Genomic DNA, 20,250 nt, shown 5'->3' with positions numbered 1-20,250 from the left:
GTGTTTGAACTTGAGATAATATAGAGCCAACCAAGCACTTAATAAGCATCCAACTTGTTCACAATCCCATCAAAATTGTTATATAATTGAATGACAGGCATTGCCACAGTTTTGGGTTTCGGGAATATGCGTCCACAAAAAAAGTGTTTGACAGAAGATAAGGCAGAGATTCGAGAGTAATCGACTCTGAAATACCCTGTTGGGGTATAGTTATAGAATATATAAGGTATATATATATATATATAATATTAACTTTGGTTCACCATCCGATCGGCCTCAAACTCATTTGAAAAGATCTTTGTCTAAGCTTGCTCATTGGATAGTCGATTCTAAGATAGTTTTTTGTTTACCGTCCGATCGGTTTAGGCCCGGGTATACCCGCTATTATCCTATATAGACATAGGTCATTATTTCCCACTGCCATAACTCGGTCAAATGTCATACGCTTTAGTCTATAAACTTATTCACAATCCTATCGAAATTATTTATAAAATAATGACAAGCAATTCACAGTGTTAGTTTTCGGGAATATTCGTGCCTCAAAGAAGTGTTTGAAGGTAGATAAGCCAGAGATTCTAGCGAAACCCTAGATTCTGTGAAACCCTGTTTATATATAACATAGCATATATGTTTTTTCTTTGACGTATACGGGGTAAAGTTGGTACCGTGCATAGATTATGTAGTCTTATCAAAACCTGCGAACAATGAAATTTACATGCAGGCCATTGTTCCGATTTAATGACAACGCATTTTTTTCAAGTTCATTCTTTCTTGTTAATAATATACTGCACTTTCTTGATAATGCACAAATCTTTACTGCAGCTTATTCAGAAAAAATGCATATTTATATTTATAAAAATAAAAGTTAATATTACTACTCTTCACTCGATTTATATTGTTAAATTATTTTTATTAATAACATTAAATTCATTTTATTGAGATTTTAAAACAAAATATTGTGTCCCGGTGGCAACGCCAAAAGTAACAGTAAACAAAGGAGCTTTTCGGCTTGTGCTTGTACCGTCAGTTAGTTGACATTGAATTGCTTTGGCCGTGAGCGAGCTTTTGACTAATGTGACAGCTGTTGCTTATGCGCAAAGCTTTTGCCCAAAACTTTTGATACGCGCAGCAAACGTTGCATATTTATTGGTTTTGAAATAAAATGCCGGCTCTTGGTGAGAGATTAAAAAAAACTAATATTCAAACAATATATATGAAATTATTTAACTATAAATTAACTTTTTACGTCTTCAAAACTGATCTAATATATGAAAACGTTCAACATGCTAATATGTAGCTTGCATTTTAGGAAGCGAAACTTTCTGGTTAAGTTGATGTGTGTGCGTGTGTGTGTGTATGTGTGTGTGTGTGTGTGTGTCTGTGCTTGTATGAGGGAATGCGGCTAAAGGCAACTGCGTGTAAAATTTTGGCGAACAACAACACAGTCGAGTTTCAGCAACGCGTTAGCCAAGTTGTTGCTGCTCTCAAGTCGCATCCGCTAAAAAACATAAATATATATACAAAAATATATATATATATTATAATATACGCATGTATTTTGTTGAGAGATGTTGTCGAAATCGTTTAACCAAAGCGCGCTGAACTAAAAGAATTAAAAATTAATAAACCTGCACAAATAAGGAAATTGCTTTCCAAACGCTGAACATTCAAACCGAACGGAATGCCGCGTTTTTAGAGCATATTGCGCATACGACACGTCGAGCGCCAGGATAAGTAAACATATTGTTGCGAAAAAAAATTGTTCGTGCAGCTATTCGAGGGCCATAAATTGTTTGTGTTGTTGCATATACACTGCTTAGCTGTGTGTGTGTGTGTGTCTGCTCTGACTGTGTGTGACACATTGTAAATAAACGCAAATAACGGGTAAGTGCTAAAGCCTGGACTTAGGGCTTGCTTTGAGCAAGTATTTGTAGGTCCAAATTGAATTTAAAATTTAATGTAATCGGAATACAAATTTGAAAGTTAAGCTTAAAAAAAATATTATATATATTTCAATAATATATATGGCATACCAATTTTAGTTTAAGTGGGCAAAAACAAGCATAAAATAAATATTTTATTTATTTAAGTGCTAAAATATTTATTTAAATTTATTTTTTACTGCTTGAATGTGACATTTTCAACATTCTGTTAAAGTTTTTTGAAAAAGTTTTTAACGTTTAAGCTTCACAGTAATAAGTTTTTAAAATCTTACTTCCTCCCTCCAGAATTTGTCAACATCTGAATCCGATTGATTAAGCATTCAGAGTTCATTTTTAAAAGCTAACATATTTTTATTCAGAGTTCTCATTTTTTTTCTCTTAGCTGAAACTCAAACTGTTTCAAATGAATTTTCTATCTTTCCTTCAAAAATATAATTTCTTGCAGCATGAGTCCAAAAATATTTCACCGAAATGGATTTTATTTCGATTCTTAGAAAATAATTAATTTAGCTTTCAGAATACCAAATTTTCTAACTCGATCATTGAAGTTCTAAAAGTTCTCCAAACATACATACAAAAAAATATATACTTTTATTGCCTCAAATGCTTTTAAAGCACATTTATTTCCTTTTTATTTAATTAAATACGACAAATTAAATTTGTAAATTTTATGGTAACAGCGTTTATTGTCAACACGTTGGCAACATCGATAAACATAACAAATGAAACTTTTCATTTTGACAGCAAAAATGTAATTAATATTGTTATTTGTACAAAGTGTACATTAGCTTTGGGCAGCGTGCATTAAAATTTAATTCGACATAATTGAAACGGCATTGCGTATAATCAATATAAATTGCACCTTTGGCAAACGCCTAAAATAATTGAATATTTATCAGTTGATTACGGAGTCATGCGTTTATTCATGCAACACGCATACGCAGCGTGGGCGACAGCCTAACACAAATTCATAAATCCTACAGCAAGCAAAAAGGAGAAACATGACAACAACACATTTTTTCACAATTTTACATTCCAATTTGTTCATATTGGAGAGTTGGAAGGGGTTACACCCATATTGTTGTATAATGCTAGCTTTCAGTGGGACCTCAGAGCAAAAATATGCAGGCGGAAATACGCCTTCATTCAGACTTTAAGCCCCTGTTTCAATTTACCGCACGTCGGAGTGTGTGCGACGGTGTATGTGTGTGTGTGTGTGTGGCTGAGATTTCTGTGGAGAACACAAACGGGCCTTAGCCTGCTTAACCCAGCGGAGCATGCAGTGGGCCAACTCTATTTACCTTGGACAGGCCACTCAAACACGGTCACGCCCTTGAAACACTCACACTCGACCTTCGGACAGAGAACGGCAACAGAGCAGAATAGAGGACATGTTGGCCAGGATCACGTTGGCCAACATATTGCGTTTTATTTCCAGTCAAAGAGGCTGCATTTTAGAAATTGCATGCATAATAGTCAAGTCTAAGCAGACCATGAATATTTATCACGTGTCCACGATTAATGCATTTTTAATGCAAAAACCACATACCCACAAGCCGCATTATCCACCAAAGGACACTGATGGCCTGGGGCGTGGCGCCAATAAAACCAGGGCAAACGGTGTGGCGGGTGGAGGTTGACGGACGGCGAGTTCTGGGGATGGGCCATGCCTGAGGCAAAGGCAAAGGCAAAGCCAATGGCAGCTCCTCAATATTTGTTGACATGCTGAGTTATTGGCAGGGCGGGTCACAAACTGCGGCTGCAGCTTTGGTCTTTTTACGCGCACACACACACACACACACACACACACTCACACACACACAGGCGCGTAAGGCTTGTGTATTAATAGCCCACTTATTATATTCCTTGTTGTTTTATGTCCGGCGAGTGTTCTGTGTGCAAGCAACATGTGTCCCGAGCATATTGCGCTTTAATGATCAATTTTTCGTATACCCTACCAGAGGATATCATGATATTGTCATGCATTATTCCATTAGAAACTTTGTTATTTCCTGCCAAGGAATTTATAGCTAAGAAAATGATTTTCAATTTCGTGCTAGAAAATGTATACATTGTTCAGATAGAAAATAACTTAAAAATAAATTGCAAATATTTAGTAATTCAAGACACAGTTTGAAGGTCACAGACTTACAATTTTAGAGTCAGCAAAACTGCTCTGATTGAAAAGGTTTTTTTTTGTCTATTTTAGAAATAATCAGATCTGAGCATAAATTATCGAAAATTAAGCAGTATTTCAGAAAAAAAAAACACTAAAATACCCAAGTATAGCTTAAGGCAAGGGTATTCAAGCGTCGCCAAGCCTACTCTCACTTGTGTTTGTTTATTTGTCTGCTTTTGGGGCAATGGTACGCATATTACTTCGGCTGCCTCATTATTAAACTGCTGTTTATCTTGTTTTTGACAAGTTTTCCTTTTTTTTTGGGGGGGGGGGGGGGGGGGGGGGGGGTTCTCTTTGTTTCTGTGTTGGGGTTTCATTGTTTAATGGCCTGTGGCATATTGACATATGTTGGTTGGATTTTAATAGGCATTTGCATTTGCATTGCAGGTTTTTCTTCTTTTTTTTTTTGCTTTTTCGTGGAATCAGTTTTCACTTTTGCCATGAGACTTGACTCGAGAGCTGTTTCTGACAGAATGAAATCAATATAAGAAAAAACTTTTATTTTATTTTTTATGAATTTTCCAAGAAAAACTTAAGGACTGCGTCGCAAGCAGAAAGTTGACAGCTTAACAAACTTTGCGCAAACTTTTTGGAATAAATTGTCGGAGCTCCCTTTTGATTATTTGCAAAACTAATTTAGACTATGCTCACACTTGGACACATAATGAATATCAATAAACACAAGGGTAAAGAAACTCTATCAAAGCTATATAATTCATAATTTAATACTTTTTCCTTCTTCGTGTGATGGCTGATTCCGGTATGACATTTTGTCTGAGAGTGTGTGGAGCATAAAAGAGGACATCTAATACATACAAACAAGTAAGAGGTTCTAGTCGGGAGCTCCCGACTAAGGGATACCCTGAGCCCTCATCTTCCAACACCAAATGCAAATATATATCAAGTTTTATGACTCTAGCTCTTATTATTTACCATAATTTGTCAAGAAACAGGATTTCGTTAGTTTTTTATGGGTTACTTGAAAACGGGGCACGTTATCGATTATCGGAAACAATTTCGATCTGCGCAGGCACTAGGACGACCTACAACTAAAATTTCAAAAGTCCAGCTCTTATAAGTTCTGAGATCCTTGCCACGGACATGGCTTGATCGACTCGACTGTTGATCAAGCATATATATAATTTAAGGGGTCGGAGATGCTTTCCTTTTTAGCTATTTTGAATGCGTTCAGGGTATAAAAAGCATAATTTTATCTGATTAGCATGCATAACATATTCTTTCTGTTCTTGCGTTCTTCTTTGTATACAAACTATTTTCAGAAAACTTTATTCAGCTTGTTTTTCAGATCTGGCTAACTATATCATATAGCTCTCATAGAAACTCTCGATTGATATTTAATTTGTTTCTTAGTTTTTTTTTACGATATCCTAAAAAAACAATGTATATGCTTTACTTTGATCCTTTGATCCTATTGAAATTATTAAACGAATTGATATTAAAATGTATTTTATCATCGGTACATGTTTATATTTTACCTTTAATTTAAATGAATGACATCTAACGTCTGAAATTAATTTAAAAAATTGCCAGCAAAGGTATGCAGCATTAAATTTCCAAAAATTCCAATAAATTTATCTAATCCTAACATCGAATTAGTCAACAGCATATAAATATATCTCCTAGGTGCTTTAGCTACTTATGACACTTGCCGAAGCTCAAAGCGAATAGGCTTTAGGTCGCATAAGACATAAATATTCATTGGCGGCTAATTACACAAGTCTATGGCCCAGCCAGTTGTTGTTGTTGTTGATGTTGTTGCTGTCATTGATGCTGTTTTGGGGCCAACTGTTGAGAGTAGAGAACATAATGGAACAGCCAAAGTCAATGCCAAAGGCGGCAATAATCAACTGGCAGCAGCAGCAACAAAATGAACAACACGCAACAATGACAGCAATGTCAATGACTAGGATGGGGAACGAGTCCGATTGCAAATGGGGGTTGGAAGGGCGATAATGATGTTGTTGTGAAGAAATACTATAGCTACGACTATATCATTATATGGGCATTACAAATTGCTGACGGCTGATTGCCTGACTGTGGACGACTGCCTGGCAGCTCATGTTGATATTCTGCGTAGCATTTATCACGTTTGCCGTCGGGCTACTCGGGCGCATACTTAACGTCTGCTTTTATACAGTTTCTGCGCATGTGAAGGATTAAATTTACGCCTGTTGCCAGCCAGCAGCATTTACGGCACTCGCATCTAGCGGAATTTAAACAAAAGAAAAAAAAAAGCACAGGAAAAAAACACTTTGCTACGTGTGGCAAGTCGTGTGTGCCACAAAGCGAAAAAAATAAAAGCTGAGCTGCTCATGATGCGGCTGCTGCTGCCTGGCCCACTTGAAGCCGCAGCAGCCGCTCGACGGTAATCTAATTATGACAATGCGTTCGAGCAAACAAGCTGGAAACTTTTGATGGAGACTTTTCCGCCGACTATGTGACAGCCATAAAATTCATATAATAATAGAAATTTCAATCAAATTGCAACAAACTATGCGAGTGAATAGCCAACTTTCAGCTAGCCTTAAAGTCTGGCTACTATTTAATGGCAAAAGTTAAAGAAATTTTTAAGTTTATATTAAAAAGTTGAAGAAAGGAAAAGGAAAGCAGTGTGATTATGGGTAATAATAATAATAAAATTTAATAATATTCTATAGTTTGTTTAATTTCTAATATTGGTTCATAACATTTATAGCAAATATTTAAATTTGCAGTATAAAACCAATTTACGAACTTTTAGAGGATATTATAACTTTGTCAAGAAATTAACGCATAGAAGAAGAAGTCTCCGTACCCATATGGTATATATATTCTAGATCAGCATCGACTGCCGAGTTGATATAGACATGCCCCTCTGTCCGTCTGCCTGTTTCGATGGCATACGTATATCATTTAGCTGTCTTAGAAATGATCGGTCGAAAAGTAGGTCCTTGTATGAATAACTTTTGTCTTATGAAGCTCCCTACACATAGAGTAATATACATATTACATCAATACACTATATCATTCAGCTGCCACAGTAACAATCGATCGAAAATGAAATTCTTGAACTAAAAACTTTAGTGTTTATCAAGGTATCGAGAAAATCGTCATTTATCAGTTTAACTATGCTCCGTACACGCATGTAAAATCCCATCAGCATATGTCATAGGAACTATCGGTTAAAATAAAGAGTTTTTGTAAGAAACACCTTTTGTTTAACAAGAATTCTTGACCAAAGCTCGCCATTTACTATTTGAGCTATTCTGCTTATATATGAGCATACTTTTATATTATTTAGCTTTAAAGGAAGTATAGTTCGATAATTAAGTTAAGTCAAGATATTCTGTTCTCGAAGATATTTGCAGCAAAATCAGCATTTACGAACTTTACTATTCTCACAATTCAGCCAAAAGGCCTCTAAAAGGGTATACAATCTTCGGTATGCCAGTTATTGTGACAATTTTAATTCTTTTTGAATTCGCGTGTATTTTATATACAATTCTGACACGAAATATAAAAATGAAATTATTTTAATGCGCATTTTATGGACTGACAACGAACCTAACACAACTTGACTGATGCTATAGAATTGGCTGTAGGGTATTAACGCCCGACTTGATAACAGACTTGCAGCTGTGCCACAGACGCACCCCAGCAGCAAGCAACAGTTGTCGTGGGCGTGTTTGTGGGCATGGTCGTGGCGGTTCGTGTCGCCTCATTGTGTGACAAACACTTCATTAGACTAATGAACATAATTTGCCGTAATTGTGCAATTTGATGTCGCTAGCCGCTGGGAACTTCTGTTTTTTATTCATGCCTCTGTATATGGTATATATATTTTTTAAGTTAAGTGAAAAAAGAAAGGAAAAAAAAAGGTGATTAACTGATGTTGAAATTGCTCGCGGCGCCGCATGAAATCAGAACAACAATGCGTGCTCGTGAAACGGAGTGCGGGGCGCGGGCGGGTTGCGGGCAGGCATTGAACCATGCCCCTATCGATTAGATAAAATTAATTTTAGTCACTGAGTCAATATACAAAATATATATTTTAGCAGAAAAGTGCGGCTGACAGGCAGCTGGCGTTTTATGATTGGCCTTGACTTTGCCGCTGTCGCAGCCGGAAATAGTGCGGTCCGTTTATCTGAGGCTGGCTGGCAGGAAAATCTAGTGAAAATATGCGATAAAAGCACGAAAATTGTTTATAAAATGCGAACGGCCGCAACAGGCCAACAAGCCACAAAAGCCGCAGTTTTCTGCATTCCAAATTTATGGCAACTGTGATAAATTTGCGCTTGCCATGTATCCGTATAACAAAGTACAACAAAAAAAATGTGTCAGCTAAAAGGCTGTAAAATACATTAGAGTTTGCCCCCATGGTTGCCACAGAAACTGCGCAACATGTGCGAGGCATCACAATTTGTAGCCTGCAAGCCGACATACGAGGCAAGGAGGTGATTAGAGAGAGAGAGAGAGAGAGGGAGAGGGAGAGAGATTGTGTGTGGCACGTTGGCCTGACATCGATTTACAGCTCCGCCCACGATCTGATCAATTTGACATGATTGGTTTAGTTGAGATTTATTAACTAGGACGAGGGGCGGCACCAGAGCTACAAATTATGACCTGTTGAGCTCAAGTTAACTGATTGATTGATTGACTTGATAAATTTATTGATTTTGTCTGGCTTTTAATTCACATAGTGTTCACGTAGGCAATCCATTTACTGATTAAAGCAACATTAAGTAAATATTTGCTGCCAAGTTATTTGAGCTTGTTGTGAAAAATAATTGCTGAGCTAGTTGGGATCATCGATTAGCCGCGCTTACACAATCAATGTTATTTTGTCAGCATCGTTCGTTGTTTTTCTCTTTCTAAAATAATTATTTAAAATATTTACGAATAATGTAGCTCTGCAGTTTCTCTCATCTCTTGTATATACTTCTAGGCCTTTCTCAAATATATTTTGAAATTTCATTAAATACTATCGTAGACATTGCAGAGATGGGATCAGAGTAAAGCACCTAAATGCTGAGTTTGGGAAATATATCTTGGAAAAAACTACATTTTCTGCCTATGAAAATACATTTAAAAAATGCAGAGACGTTGTGTGTATTCCACAGAAAGAGTTTTACACTATGTTGTATCACTCAAAAATACATTAAGAATCTTTACACGTTTTTACAGATTCAGAGAATAAATAAAAACAAAAACAGTATGAACTTTGCATCTTACTTCCCAAGCCAAAGCTACCTAATTTTATTTATGATACGATTTTGAGTTTGCTGAATTTGAAATGAAATATGAATATTTAAAACTCATGAATCATCGAGTAAACCTCGCTCGACCTGCCCTACGATGATGTAGGCAGCGCACAAAGGCTTATAAATCATGTAGGAACTTGCAAAGAAATCCTCTGTGGGTTATCGTATTTCACACACACACCTACACAAACACACACTCACCTTCACACACCCACACACTCTCAGAACTCTTTCAATTGCTGTCTCAAAGAAACCTCACAAAAAGTTAACATAAATAAATAACCAGCTCGAAAGCAAATTGCACGAAAAATAAAAATAAATGCGAGAAAAATATAAAGCAAAAAGCAGAATTATTTTCCAAAAAAAAAAAAAACTAGCTAACGCTTCAAAGTGTTAATTAATTAACAGAAAGCCCATAAATTGAGTATTTAAACAGTTTTAGCCAACAAACAAAAAAAGGGCCTCTACCTTCGTATTTCACAGCATCTTTCAGTTGGAGGCGCCTGTTTGCGCAGCTAATTGCAAACAAGTCCCTCCACCCACCTTGACACACTGCTACACCTGCTGCTTGCCACCTTTTGTGGCAGTGTCCTTGCCTCGACGAGACGGGACAGCTGTCAGCACGTGCCGCTGCGGTCACAGTCAGATCCTGGCATTGGCCACAATGGCGCCTTAAGCAGCGCAATTAATAACCCAAAAAGCTGTGCCCAGGCTTAAGGGGTAAGGATTCGTGAGGGGGGGGCACGGGGTTGGGGGCGGCAAATGCGGGTTACGGGTTACGGCCGGCGTTGCCTTGATTTATTTATAAGATGCCCCACTCTGTGACTTGACCTGATAATGAAAGTTTTATGTCCATGCGGTTGTGTTGCCATTAGGCGCCTTTAGTTCCGCAGGACAACAACTAATTGAGTCTTAACTTGTGCTTAACTCAACTAAACTTAAGCAAGAGGGTATTTCGATTTGGTCATGCAATTTGTAACGCTTTAAGGGTGGTCCAACTAACTATTCATATTTATAAGTCCAGCTTCTGCTGCTATTTATTCATTTATTTTTATCATAGCCAAGAGTATTTGCTATTCGGCTTGTCAAAATTAAATGCTCTTCTTTTTTCTTGTACTCTCAGCGACATGGATATTGTCATACGTGAGGAGGAGCTATCGCTGACGCAGATAGGCGTCTATGCCTCTGTATCCTTTCTGGTGGTTTCTGCGGTGGGCGCGGCCCTGTACACCACCTGCTCGAAACGCTATCGTCTCAACTGGTTTGAGAAGAATCTACTAGAATCGGCCAGCGAGAAGGATGAGGAGCAGCAGAGGTAAGTACGCCCTACTCCGTCTCCTCTGCTCACTACTTTTCAACAGAGCATCTTGTTGCAGCCGCGAGGCGCTGGTTGCCGGCGCCGTGGGCTACAATGTGGACAATTTGCATGAGGGCGTGCCGCGTGGCAAGCTGACCCACAATACTGCGGGCAACCTGAGCCCCACTTCGCTCAAATCGGAGGATGCCGATCCGGCCTTTTGGGTGCCCGCTTCGGTGACATCCTCGACAGCTGCCGTCCAGCAGCAGGTCTCTAATACCACCGAGGAATCGGCACCGCCCACGCCCACTTCGCCCACTGGCAGCCTAAAATCGAACACACTCTCCCTCTGCTCGACCACATCGGTGCCCATTGCCCGCTCCGATAAGCATGTGGTGCTGGCCATGCATCCCAGCCGCCCGCGTGTCTCCTCCATGAACGCCAAACTGGATCATACCAAAATCGACATGACCCTGTACCGTAGCGTAAGTAAATGCATTCGAGCGTGTGCTTCCAATGTGTGGCTATCTTTTATCCCTTTTGGCAGCACGCGCAGCCGAAGCCCGTATGCCCCGCCGCGCCCATCAGCGAGCTGCGTGGAAATCTGCATATCTGCCTCAGCTATGATCCGGTTGGCGGCCTGCTCAATGTGCGTCTCCTGGAGGCACAGAATCTACAACCACGCCAATTCAGCGGCACCGCCGATCCCTATGCCAAGATACGCTTGCTGCCGGACAAGAAGAACTTTTGGCAAACGCGCATACACAAGAAGACACTGAACCCAGGTGCGAATTGATATAATCCAGTTAATATAATCTACGTGTCCCGGTCAACCGTCCATCCCAATTTAATACAGCAGTTGTCAGATTCACAACGTAAACTCATTTGGAATTTCAATGTGGTGGATTTTTTCTACCTAATTTCACTTATATCAGTGGAATTTCCAAATGGTGGAAAAAAATCCACTGCAATAGTGCAAATAAAATAGCGAGCTTCATATATTTGGTGAAACCCGATCTACTGCAGACATTTTAGAAGCTCCGAGTATTTGAGAATTTATAGCATGAGCGAAAGATTGGTGAAAAACATATGACTTACTATATCTTTTCCTGAATATTTGATTTGTCGATTATAAAAAAACTAGAGACTAAGCTACGTGCAACTCGCATAATAGTTGAGAGAAAAAAACTGACAGCAACTTGGCAAGCCACATATTTAAAAATTTCCCATCCGTGGGTGAAATAGCGGTGAAATATTGGTGAAAGTTCAATTTATGCCAGATAATCACTTAAAATGAAAGATTTACATAAAAACTGAATAAAGTTCTCGGGTGTTATATAATCTGAAGCAAAACAATATATATACCATATCTTATTAATATGCAAGAAATTCACCTCCTTGTGTGAAAAAAGGGTGAAATGTTGGTAAAAAATGCAATAGACATGAGATCCATATATCTTCATACTTATATGGAATGATATAAGTCTGAGGTTCATATAATATCAAATCACATACTTCAAGAAACTCTCATCCCTGGGCACAGTTGATAGATTATTAAAAAAAATTTAGTTGTAAAATACAATTGAAAATTTGAAGGCCAAAAATTGACAAGAAATTCCATTTGACTCGGTCAAAATCGGTCGATTGTAATTTGAACTATGACTAATCTGTGAATTCCCTATTCCAAACAGTTTTCGATGAACACTTTGTATTTGAGGTCACCGCCGGGGTCATCGACAAGCGCAGCGTGGAAATTTTACTCTACGATTTCGATGCATATTCACGCCACGTTTGCATTGGTGGCACCAAGCTGCATTTGGCCAATTTGGATCTGAGCGAGCAGCTGAAACTCTGGACACCGCTCACCTCGGCCTCGGCACAGGACATGAAGGTGGATCTGGGCGATATAATGGTCTCGCTAGCTTATCTGCCCTCCGCGGAGCGTTTGATGGTGGTGCTAATAAAGGCACGCAATCTACGCATTGTGGACGATGCACGCAACTCCTCGGATCCGTATGTGAAGGTGACTCTGTTGGGACCGGGCGGCAAGAAGCTAAAGAAGCGCAAGACGGGCGTGCAGCGCAATACCGTTAATCCGGTCTATAACGAGGCATTGGCTTTCGATGTGGGCAAGGAGACGCTCAAGAATTGTGTCCTAGAATTCAACGTGGTGCACGATGGCCTGCTCGGTGAGTGACTGTCAAGGCGATGCCTTTATACAAATTCACTAATGTAGTCTTTCGAACAAATTCAACTAGGTTCCAGCGAAATATTGGGTCGTGCTTTAGTTGGCAACTCGCCTGAGGTGCAGCACGATGAGAAGATTTTCTTTGAGGAAATGTTTCGGGCCAAGAACGCAACAGCTCAGTGGGTATCGCTGCAGGAGCCGGCCAACAACTTGAGTGCCACAGCCAAGACAACAACCAAAAATTAGAATCCACAGAAGGCGCTGTGTTTTGCGTGTTAAGCTTTCTGTTAAGCTTAACAGACAACTGTTGCGCCTAGCATTAACAGAGCAGACCCCAAACCCCCCCCCCCCCCCACGATTCACCTCCATAAACCATTTTTAAAAAGGAGTTCATGTGGCTAAGAAATTTTCTGGGAATTTGCAGGGATACATTTAAGAAGGATGCTGAGCGCGTTTGCAACATATTCAAAACAATACAAATATATAAATAAATATATTTATGTGTATATACAGTACGATCTCGATAAGGCGAACCAGGTATTGTTCGCATTCGCGAAAAATATATGTGAAATCTAGAAGGGGATTTATATATATCCCAAATAATATAATTCTCAAATATTTATGCCTTATTATTCACTGAATCGTTAATTTAAAACATTATTGAATTGATTTTGCTCAATTTAAAATTGATTTTTATTTTGAGAAAAATTTGGTCTATTCTAGTAATTTGTATATCGAAATTTAAAAAGTAAAATAATATCGTTTGCCAGGCTGTTCGCATTAACGAGTTTGTACTGTATTGACAAACTTGAAAAACCGAAAAACTAAATAACTAAATGTGCTTTGCATGATATCAATTACAACTTTAACCAAAGAAAGAAAAAAAAATATATATATATATATTCAAACATATATTGAAAAATACTTATATGTGCTACGTGTATGTCAAGAGGTACCTAAGATGCAACTATATAATTTGCATGCTATGTCAAAAGTATATATATATATATAAATATATATAATTGAATATATGAGTTGAGGGCTATGAATGATAAAATCTATTTAAGTAGATCATTTCAGCTTGAATAAACATATATAAAATATATACTGCTACACTTAATCGAAACGAAATTGTAGAACAGCTTTTCAAAAAATATATATATTTGGAATATCCTAAAACCTGTAATATGAAGGGTTTCAGTACACAAAGGGCACAAGAGTTGAAACAAATACTAAATGTATTTTAATTTTTGCTGTCATAACACAGAACATTGGGCAGAAATCGAAATATACGTATATCTTATAAAAATATCGTTAGTTTTTGAGACAACAAGTCAATAGATTAGTTAAATAGAATGCACTATATAATCAACCAGCATGTAATAATACTATGGTAAATAAAATTCTCTATTATCAAATTTGTCTATTATTTGAAATACTTCAAAATGGTCATAATGTCTTTAGCATATTCTCATATATAAATATCATTAAAAAAATCTTGACTCACCCAAAAGTCCACAAACATAGGCACAATTATTTAATTGTCATCTTTTACTAGGAGGAAGAGCGGCTTTTATATGTATATAATATTCACTAAAAGAGTAAAAGAAGTAAAGAATAGTTTGATTAAAACCCGAAAGACAAATACGACAAGAAAGAATCAAAGATTCTTTTTAAAAAAGCATGAACAGCTGTATAAGCCTAACTTGATTTAATGAGAATCGCATAGAAGGGCAATAGTCAAAAATACGTTTTTATTGTCATCACAGTCAGCAGGATCTAAGCGTGGCGTGCTTTTGGTAGGAGAGAATATATATTCCACATATCAGCCGCCTTTTTCCGGGCCCAGCATTTATTGAATTCCATTTTGAACCCATCGGAGAGAACATCCACAACCGGTGAAATAGTTCTCAGAGAAAATATTTCATATATATTGATTATATAAATAACTAAAATTGAATGTAATTTTCTTTCCGATTTTCAATTTTCCCTAAATGCTCTATTTTTATCACTACTAAGAAAAAAGAATTTCTGTTTGTAAAGTTGATTATCAATCACTCAGTTTGTCAAACATGACAAACAGCCTTATCTATATAAAGAGAACAATTTCGCCATTTTCTTTAATGGGCCAAATACTCATAGAACAAAAACTTATCATCAGATGTGGCCATCAAGCCAAAAGGAATGCAGTCAAAGTCTGGACTCAGTCAACCGCCCCGTTGGCTCGTCCTTTTTAGCTTGACTTATTTGGCAAATACTTTGCAACTTGTTGACCAAGTTGGCGTAAAAAAGTTTCTGCTCCTACTTTTTCTAACTTGCAAGCCTTTAACTAATTTTGCAACATTGACTGATATTTCCACAGGGTGCTGGGCGATGCTAGATTGGCCGTTAAAGCAGGCATGCCGAACTGAATTGTTGTCTGTGTCCGATTACTTGTCTGACTCTTTGGTGTCCCTAAGTTAAACGTAAATTTCCTTTCAATCAAAATGTGCTTTCATTCAATTTAGTAGCGCTGTGGCAAAAGTAGCACTGACTGCAAAATAGAGTGAAAAGCCGGCTAAGAGCAAAAAAAAAAAAAAAGCAGAAAAAGGCAGCACCAACTTTGAACTATTGCCAAGAATTGATGGCGCCAAAAAGTAGACTACAGCAGTTGTAGCTGCTTATCGGCAAAAGGAAACGCCTTCTCACTCTCTCTCCCCATCTCTCTCTGTCTCTGATAGATTGTCAGCTAAGCACTTATATAGATAGATGTATTATGTGTATGCATGTGTACACTGCGTATCCTGGTTGGGTATGGAAAGTCAACATCGGAGATAGCCCCAACGACACCGCAAGTTAGGGAAATTGTTTGGCCAAATATTTGTCTGCCGCTTGCCAATCAGTCGGTTAGTTGGCTTAAAGTGATATTTTCATATATATGGTTGGTAATAAAATAAGGCCAAAATTAGTTTAAAGTCGTAAATGCTGAGATTTAATTATAGTACGTACAACTGTGGCAAGTGCGACAAAACCGATTCAAAATCGTCACTTAACCGATTCGCAATTTAAACAGTGTCCATTTTGTGTAACCGATTCACAACCGTTTCAATGTGAAACTTTCTAATTCAGGCATTAAAGCTATTACACTCAACATTTTTATTGTGCCTCCCAAATAACCGATTCATATATTCACCAAGATTCGAATATATTCACCAAGAACCCGAAAATATAAACAGTTGCGAAAGATTGTTTTAAAAAAACGTGCTAAAGAAATCTCCCAATTCAAGCGGTTAAAGGCTTGCCTTTTGCGAAGATAGTGTTCAAAAACCGGTTCATAACCGTTTCGATTGGCAGCGGTTGAGAGACTTGCCCTGCTGTTCCTAATTATATTTTATTATTTATAGAGTTGCATTCTAACCGGTTCAGAGTCAATTCACTAAAAAATGTCATAAACTTGCGTCAAATATTGAAAGTTATCTCTTAAATATAATTTTCTAGAGGCGAAGCCAAACGGTAATTAATACAAGTTTCATAACCGTTTCGACTTCCGCGTGGTACAATCAAAACCCAACGGAGATGCATGGCAATTATATTGCAGAGGGCATTAGAGACAATTACGTGACAGCTTTAAAGTTAAATCGTGGCCCGTCGCATTGTTCGTGCTTATTGGATTTAGCCATTAATCCAAGCTGCTCTACTGATACGTATTTATTGGCCATTCAATATTTCAGCTATTTCTCATTCCCAATTCGCAATGCGCAATTCACATTTCACATACCCCATTCCCACTTACCCATTTGGCTATCAATTTTTCGCCAAAATACTTCGCATCAAAGTCAGTGCCAATAAACTGCAAGCGACTAACGAGCAAATTCCATTTTTAATTTCGTCATGCCACTGTCTGCTGCTTCTTCTTCGACTTATTCTTCGTTTCTTTTTTTTTTTTTGTTTCGTTCAATTCTTTTATGCTGCTTTCCCGCTTTGCTGCACATTTTGGGTGCTATTTCGTTTTTCAAAGCTTGTCAGCGGAAAACGTAAACTAACGACATTTTCGTTTTCTTATTTACACAATCAATTTCGAGCTTTTGTGATGCGGCAAAAGGCGAACGGCAAATGCGGAGAGCAGAGCACGACAACAACAGCAACAACAACTACTGCTCACCCACACTCGCGCTCATTCTTTTTCGACTGTTGCATTTTTTGTTGTTCGTGCTTTTTGTTTGTAAATAGGGTATATTGGTTATGTGCAATGTTCGACTTGCTGACCGTTCGCTCGGCTGTCCTAATTTAATATTTTAAAATTCAATGTGGGCGTGGCAAATTAATTAACACACAGCTCTAAAAAAAAACATTTGCCCTATTTGAAACTATTCAAATAGTTGCAGTCAACACGGTAATGAGTATAACGCAGTCGGTTACATCCGACTGCAACACACAATCATACATACATACATAAATGAATTTGTACTTGCCGTTTTGTTGTTTTCGTATGTTACTCCCGTTGTTTCGTTAAGTTCGCCTTCGCATTCGCATTCGCATTTGGTGTTGGCATTTTGTGCCGCGAGGGAAATTGTCGTCAAAGCGCAAAAAATGTTAGATTGTTGTTTTAGCAGTGCAGCCGACTCCGCACCCGCATCCGCACCTCATCCACACACATGTCGCTTATGGCCGTGCATTGCAATCTGTGTGCGTGCGTGTGTGTGTGTGAAGCTAGTAATAGTTCTAGTTCTAGTTTCTTGTTACATTTACTGTTTTTTTTTTCTCCTAAATTTGCCATGTCTCAACCGCTCTCGTTCACGCTGCCAGCTTTGTTGTGAGTTCCTTTTGATGCTGACCGCATTTGCTGGCTGCGCTCGCTTGCGCTCTCTCTCTCTCTCTCTCTCTCTCTCTCTCTCTCTCTAGCACTGTCTGTTTTTTTTTTTTTGTAGCCTTTATTGTTTATGCAACTGTCAGCAGTTTTCGTTGCCCGTTTCTGAGGAAGTTTTCGCTCACAATTGGAGATTTACTTGGTTGGCACATGTGTGTGCGTGCCTGTGTGGGTGTGTGACTGTGTGTTTGCGTGTTTGCTTTGGCTCAGCTTACATGGACAGTGTACACTGTACGCGCGCGCGTTTCTCTGTGTTGCTTCATATTTGTTGTCATTTCCAATTGTTTCTACGACTTTTGACAGCTAGCAGATTAGCTTGGTGACGCCTCTGCAGATAACAGCAGCAGCAGCACGAGATACTCGGTACGCTCGTTTGTTTATTGGCAGCGCCATCACGGCATGCGGCTAAAGAGATTGCCCTGGGAAATCAGCGATATACAGTTAGAGAGGGCAAGCGAGGTATGCTGCCTCACTCACAGTGTGGGGCCCACACACCGCCCGACTAGAGATTGGACAAAATAACAAATTGCGATTGCAGCTCGTTTTGGGCATCGAAATGTGTTTGTCAATTGTTTGATTTCTGATTTCTGATAGTCAAACACATAATTCGCCTTTCGATTGTTATGAGTAGAAGTTATTGCTTATTAATATTATCTGTTTATTTTTCAATAAGTGATATTTTTACAATTTCATTTCAAACGGCAAATGAAAATGTGATTGCAGCTCTTTTTGATTGAAATGAATAATTCATTTCGTTTTAGTTTCGATTTACAGTCATCGATTCTTTAGAATTAAAAAAGATTGAAGTTCTGTAATTATTATTTTTTTTATATTGCTCTGAGAATAATTCTTTCTATTAAATTAAGTTGAACTAGCCTTTTGTTTTTGAACAAAAGTTATTTCCACAATAACTTTTGGGAAATATATTTTCGTTATTCTTTCCAAAAGGCAGCTAAGCAGCGGTTGCAAAGCAATTATAAAAGCCATTTTCTGTGTCAACAACATGCATCGAGAATTTGACTAAAAAGTGAAAAATGAAAATTAATTAAATTATTTGAAGCTAAGCAATGTCACATGTGCGGTTAGCTCATGTGCTCCGCACGGCTGCATAAAGCTCATCAATAAACAAAATTTATGGCTAAAACACAATTGCAGCGAACAAGGACAACAGCAGCCGTAGCCAAAAACGGGGCGCCAAAAAAGCTATAGCCAAAGCCAAAGCCAATTAAAGACACGCCTCAACAGCAGCAGCAGCAGTAGCTGCAGTGGGCGTGGCACAGTGCTGTAAAACATCGGGAACATATCCCATGCCGCTCCTGCTCCTGCCCCTTTTCCACAGCAAGCCGTTAACAATGTCAACTGGCCAACGAGCATTGGTGGGCCAGTTGGCTCCTGGTTCCTGGTAGTTGGTGACGAGCAACCAAATTTCCGCACCCAATCAGCATATTTAAATTGTGTTGTGTTGGTGATTGAAATGCATGAAGTACGACACAACGTAACTAGGATAGCACACCATCAGTTAGAAACAGTGTTGTATAATTTTTAAATTTAGGTTCTTTTTGTTTTTAAAAGACAGCGAGAAGCAACTCGCTTTGACAAACTAGTTTCTTTTTTCTATTAAAATATTTTAAGCCCGAATTTCCTCTATTATTAAAAAACATTAAACTATACCCAAAAAGAGGGGTTAATTAAGGTTGAGACTAAGCTATGCCTAACTGTATTTAAACGAAGATTTAATTTAATTTAAGCAGAACGGGCTATTTTTTGGAACTACCAACCTAGCTTTGTTTTCTTTATATCCCTGCATTCCTTTAGAATTCACAGAAGCTGGCAACACTGGCTGAAGGACACATGCATATACATTTATCAGAGGGACACACTGACAAACATGAATTTTTAGCAACATCGGTAGCTTGGTGGCTTTTCCCACAGTTTAATAGCCAGCAGCGCTTCGATTTTGATGCTGATTCTCATAGCCATTCTCCATTCTCCATGCCCATTCCAATTCCAATTCCAATTCCAGTTCCTGTTCCTGTTCAGTGCTGTTTCAGCATTTTCGTTTTTGATTGTTCGATTTTCTACTTTGCCGTTGCATTTCCCTACCTAGTTTTTCTTTACATCTATTTTTATTTTGGATTTTTTTTTTTTTTGTTGTGCTTTCCTTTTTGTTTTATTGGCAGTTTGTGTGTCAGCTGTGTGTTGGTCAACCGCCGCAACACTCTAATTGCCAGGCAACGACTGAGCTGGCCACACATGCGAAGGTGGCTGCAAAATGGCCTCGGCAATGTCGGCTTTACCATTTTTCGGATGCACACAAATCGTTTGAATATTGTTTTCCTTGCCTAGTTTTTGTTCGAACCCGCACTCCCCCGTCGCCCTTCTAAAACCCACTCAAAAAAACTACGACGGCCTGTAGAGCTTAGGAGAGAAAAAATACGGTCACACTGGCCGGCGAACACTTAAAGCTAACCATTTTTAATTGGAATTTAGGCGCAAAGTCGTAAATATTTTGGCCATAGGCACATGGAACTGTCCC

The 20,250-nt window shown here is 38.4% G+C and overlaps 1 protein-coding gene and 1 long non-coding RNA gene across 2 annotated transcripts in view; one reads left to right on the top strand and one right to left on the bottom strand.

Moving 5' to 3' along the window:
* LOC26531518 (uncharacterized) overlaps window positions 1-18,251 on the bottom strand; it is an 81,888-nt gene extending 63,637 nt beyond the window's left edge. Inside the window, exons 1-2 of the long non-coding RNA XR_004304567.2 lie at window positions 17,320-18,251; window positions 14,376-14,461 (exon numbers count right to left, since the gene is read on the bottom strand). This is a non-coding gene — a long non-coding RNA (uncharacterized lncRNA). The remainder of the gene's footprint in view (window positions 1-14,375; window positions 14,462-17,319) is intronic.
* Window positions 1,460-14,286, top strand: Sytalpha (Synaptotagmin alpha). Its single transcript, XM_002052672.4, has 6 exons — window positions 1,460-1,884; window positions 10,507-10,698; window positions 10,760-11,165; window positions 11,228-11,465; window positions 12,372-12,869; window positions 12,939-14,286. The coding sequence occupies exons 2-6, from the start codon at window positions 10,511-10,513 to the stop codon at window positions 13,112-13,114; spliced, it is 1,506 nt and encodes a 501-aa protein (XP_002052708.1). The 5' UTR covers window positions 1,460-1,884; window positions 10,507-10,510; the 3' UTR covers window positions 13,115-14,286.
* Window positions 18,252-20,250: the final 1,999 nt, after the last annotated feature.

The sequence above is a fragment of the Drosophila virilis genome, chromosome 4 (assembly GCF_030788295.1).
Source record: "Drosophila virilis strain 15010-1051.87 chromosome 4, Dvir_AGI_RSII-ME, whole genome shotgun sequence".
NCBI lineage: Eukaryota > Metazoa > Arthropoda > Insecta > Diptera > Drosophilidae > Drosophila > Drosophila virilis.
The sequence above is the reverse complement of the archived record's forward strand: the minus strand, read 5'-3'. Positions and strand labels throughout refer to the sequence as shown.